This window comes from Azolla caroliniana, unplaced genomic scaffold, assembly GCF_043228905.1.
Source record: "Azolla caroliniana isolate FFs.n. ecotype wild unplaced genomic scaffold, voAzoCaro1.0.p SCAF_4, whole genome shotgun sequence".
In the NCBI taxonomy this organism is placed as follows: domain Eukaryota; kingdom Viridiplantae; phylum Streptophyta; class Polypodiopsida; order Salviniales; family Salviniaceae; genus Azolla; species Azolla caroliniana.
The window spans coordinates 582261-586954 of NW_028230439.1; the positions used below are offsets into that span (position 1 = coordinate 582261).

The following is a 4694-nucleotide window of genomic DNA, read 5'->3' on the forward strand; positions in this document are numbered from 1 at the left end:
GGCACTCTTTTGAAACAATGATTGTAGACATAACTTGTGATTTGATTATAGTTCTCATCTCTCTTGTTTGGTTTCCATTTATGAGTGATCCTAGGCATGAAGGTTAATCAATAATTACCTAGTGTCCTTCATGAGGTATCAAGAGGATAGGCATACATAGAAACTTTGACTCGATGACACTATCCAATAACTCTTTTCATGTGTCACACCCTATGTTTTCTTCGTCTCACTTCAATCACACTTAACTCATACAAGACACTTGGAGAAAAACAAAGTTTATTATTACTAGGATGAAAAGTTCATTACAAAAATTTGGGAACTTATGTTCCCTAGAGTATTTAAATCCCATGCCCTGAAAACCCAAGTATTTGCCTTAAGGTTACCACGCTTTCATTCTTGATTTGCCCAAACAACGAGGAATCATGTCAACTTCTTCCCATATTGATGTTTGAAACATGCACATGCAAAGTTGTTATCTGGCATGTTCAGCTCCGTTTGTGTTATCATTATATAAGTTTCACTCATGATGACCAAGAGGAAGAATTGTGAACAAAAAAGTGATGGTCGACTTTGACATCACTAATATATTTACCTTCATGTTTTGGCAAGCCTTATGCAATTCTTCAACCACCATAGTATTTATATCAAGTTTATCTATTGAGGCATGGTTTATCGATGCCACAATCAACTCTTTGATTCTCATAATGGGTTGTGTTGTTGCACACATGTCCAATATGGCTTGGTGTAATGGTTGTTCAAGAAGAACTCTTCGCCAACTTCCATACCCTTTTGTGGTGATGGCCTTCAAGGTATCATTTATCTGACTCCACCCCTTATTCTTATGTTATGTACTTGTTCCCTTTTCCCTCCACACGGTGTTATAACGATGTCATGGATACATGCGAGAGGCCCGATAATATTGATCACCTCATTTCCAACGCTCCTAAACGAGCCCGACTAAAAACCAACGATTCAATCGAGTCGAGGAAGGTGGAACGAGAAATGCTGAGATCGAGCCGGATGATCCGAGCGCATGCACCATTAATCAATATGGAGGCTTCTTTACTGCTCGGTCAAGGTACTGCCCCGACAAATCATAAGATTCCTCGGACAAATAGGAGCCCAATCAGAAATCATGTAGAGAGCCACACACACATACATAAAGGTGGAGATCATGTGTATGTATTTATATACATATATCAATATGTATGCATTGTTAGCTTTGGCCTTAAGCTATCTACAAACTCTGATTTCTGCTTTTGATTTACTGCAGTCTCTGATGTATTTGTGTGTATATATATATATAAATTTATACACACACACGCTCAAATTTGAAGAAAGGACGAAGAAGAAGAAGAAGAAGATTGTTTAAAAACAGAGTGAAGAAACAACAATAGAGGGCTAAAGAAAGAAGGGTTTAGGGTTTTCCTTTCCTTTCCTTCTCTTCTTTCTGTGTGAGTCTGAGCGCGGAGAAGGAAAGCAGAAAGCTATGGGTCTCACCTTCACCAAGCTTTTCCAGCGCTTGTTTGCCAAGAAGGAGATGAGGATCCTAATGGTGGGTCTAGATGCTGCAGGGAAGACCACCATTCTTTACAAACTGAAGCTCGGGGAGATCGTCACCACCATCCCCACTATTGGTAAGAGCTCAACCTTAGTATTAACGTTTGGTGTTCTAAATTTCCATTCTCAAGTTTTTTGGGTTAGAATTTGAATCATCTTGCTAATCTTGTATTTTTGGTTAGTGTTCAGGGTTAGTGTTTTGAATCATTATTCTGAAGCTTGTATTTGTTAGGTGTTAGGGTCTTAACCATCATCCAAAGCTTGTATTTGTTAGGGTTAGGGTTTTGAATTATAATGCTAAGCTTGTCTTTGTTACCGTGGGCTTGGATTCTATTTTTTGGGGCTAGGTTTAGGAGTTTAAATGATCGTTCTAAACTTATATTTGTGACAGTCAGAAGGATTTGAACCATTGTTTAGGGTTTTGGATTATGCCTAGGGCTAGGGTCAGGGACATAAGTATCATTCAAAGCTTATGTTTAGAGACTTGGGCTTTAAGATTAGGTTTAAAATCAACATCCAAGGTGTTGGTTTAGGGCTTGAAACTTCATTCTAAGGTTATTTTTCGGCTCTTGCAGCATAGTTTGGGGTTTGGATCATCATCCAAAGCTTAAGTTAGGGTTTTAATTTATCATACATAAGGGTTAGTTCAATCCACCCAGTGAGCATTATCATTCTAAGTATATGTTATGCTAAACCTAACAAATATAAGTTTAGAATGAGGATTCAAAAACCAAGCCCTATTTTGAAGAGTCATTTTACATCGTCATATTTAAGGTTTGAATCAATAATTTAAATGATATATCGTATGGTTTGAATCATCATATTTCGGGTTTGAACTTTGAATAATCATATCTCTGCATCTGCTCATATATGAATGAGAAGCGCATTCAAGAAATGGCATATGAATGGGAGAAAGCGATCTTGAAAAAGATAATATGTAAATGATGACTCAAAAAACCCAGAGGCCCTCATATTAGATAGAAAATTGCAACAGTCAAGAATAAAAAGGATTTCATAAATGTGCGTTAACACACCTAATTCAATAATCAATTGGAAAAAACCCTGGAATACCCAAAGTTTTTCTTTCTTTATATATTTATGCCTCCCCCCTCCCCCATCATCTTGAAGGCAAATATATCTGCCATTTGAGCAATTTTATAATGAATTGAAAATATGTGTTTTTGAGCCATTATATGATACTCAAATCATCCCTTTGATTTCACTCTTTTGGGTGTTTATGATGAGAGACATTGGGGAAAGAACAAAAACCTGGGTTATTTTCAGAGTTATTCTTTTCCCTGATTGATACAAGTTTTACTTACAAAACTCTCCACGTGATCAGGTTTTAACGTTGAAACTGTTGAGTATAAGAATATCAGCTTCACTGTATGGGATGTTGGAGGCCAGGACAAGGTAATTATCCATCTATTAGCATATACATACTTTCAACTGTGCTAAAAATGAATGGTTGCTAACTAAGACATTCATCATAATGGATCACAAAAAACATATAGATATAGACTATATGTGTTTTGTATGTCTGTGGTAGGTCACGATTATCTAAGTGAAAGTGTATGTGCATGGATCAGATTCGACCCTTGTGGAGGCATTACTTCCAAAACACCCAAGGTCTTATTTTTGTCGTGGACAGTAATGATCGGGACCGTGTTGTTGAAGCACGTGATGAGCTTCATCGGATGTTGAATGAGGTGAGTGTTCGATCTCACTTAAAATTTCTTTTTAAGGCCCTACTCTTTAAACCCCAAACCTTTGGTCCTATACCTTAAACGTTAAACCACTAAACCCCCAAGTCTAAACCTAGATCCTAAATATAATCCCGTACCCTGCAATGTCTTAAAGGCAGTAAACCAAATGACCAAAAGTCTAAATCCATGTTCCAAGAAACCCTAAACCCTAAGACTTCTCTCCATATCGGATTTTGATGTTAGCTATTTAAGCTAGATCAACACATTTATGAAGAAAGTTATTATTGACTTCTATGGCTATATATGTATTGATATTTATGAACTGCTGGGTTAAAACTCCCTTTCCAGGATGAGCTCCGCGATGCAGTGCTTCTTGTGTTTGCAAACAAGCAGGATTTGCCAAATGCTATGAATGCAGCTGAAATTACTGATAAATTGGGTCTCCACTCTCTTCGCCAACGTCACTGGTACTCAATATTTCTCTAACTTTAAGCTTTTTGGTATATTTGTTTTCTTTTTTCAATGTAGCTATCAATATTTTGGGGGGTAAGTTTTTTCTCCTAAGTTTAGTTTACCAATATTTGGTCAATTTTTATTGTATAAAGTTTACCTTGTCCATATTCCTGCGAGGCTAGCGTATTGAGTTTTTATGATGAAAAAGTACAGATTGTGAATATTATAATTGTGTAATGTGTTGCTTCTAATAAACAGTCAAGCCCCCAGAGAATTGCTTAATTTTTCATTGCATATCATTCCAATGAGAGCAACCAAAATTCTTGTAATTTGCAAAATTGCCTTATACTGTTGCTTGGTTGCTTCATGTTTTTTGAACTTTGCCAATGCTTTAGGTATATTCAAAGTACATGTGCAACATCTGGAGAGGGCTTGTATGAAGGTTTGGATTGGCTCTCCAGCAACATTGCTACTAAGGTAAAAGTCTCTTTGATCTTCATCTTCATCTTGTTTTTGTTTCCAAAGGAATTTTCTTGAAATTGGTGTGTACATTGCAGGCATGAAGGATTGTATATCCCATAAGGTATTACGATGAATATGAGCATCATTGTACAATCCTTAATACATAGGAGTTTACAAGTTAATATTTGGATCATTCAGTGTTCAATTTGTGGCTGAACGGTGGCATGGGTGTGTTTTTGTTTGAAAGAAACAAAATACCTATTTATATTATATTTTTAAAATTGCTCTGTAATTATTGTGTTCTTTCTGTTGTCAACATAAATTTGTGACTCTATTCGCTCAAAGTGCATTCTCTACAGTTTACGGGGCTTTTTTACATTTTCCACTCCTTTCATCTTTCTAAGTATGATGTTTTCCACACAATTTGCATTATTGTGTGAACTATGCCCGTTGTTTATGGGTTGTGTGTGACCCAAGCTTATTGTCTTTGATAGAATATTCTTTGGTGGCAGG

At 36.5% G+C, this 4694-nt stretch overlaps 1 protein-coding gene across 1 annotated transcript; it reads left to right on the forward strand.

Moving 5' to 3' along the window:
* The first annotated feature begins 1236 nt into the window (after nucleotides 1–1236).
* On the forward strand, nucleotides 1237–4483 carry LOC147864634 (ADP-ribosylation factor 1-like). The gene is made up of 6 exons (XM_087318741.1): nucleotides 1237–1637; nucleotides 2903–2973; nucleotides 3150–3269; nucleotides 3615–3733; nucleotides 4115–4196; nucleotides 4277–4483. The coding sequence occupies exons 1-6, from the start codon at nucleotides 1490–1492 to the stop codon at nucleotides 4280–4282; spliced, it is 546 nt and encodes a 181-aa protein (XP_087174867.1). The 5' UTR covers nucleotides 1237–1489; the 3' UTR covers nucleotides 4283–4483.
* Nucleotides 4484–4694: the final 211 nt, after the last annotated feature.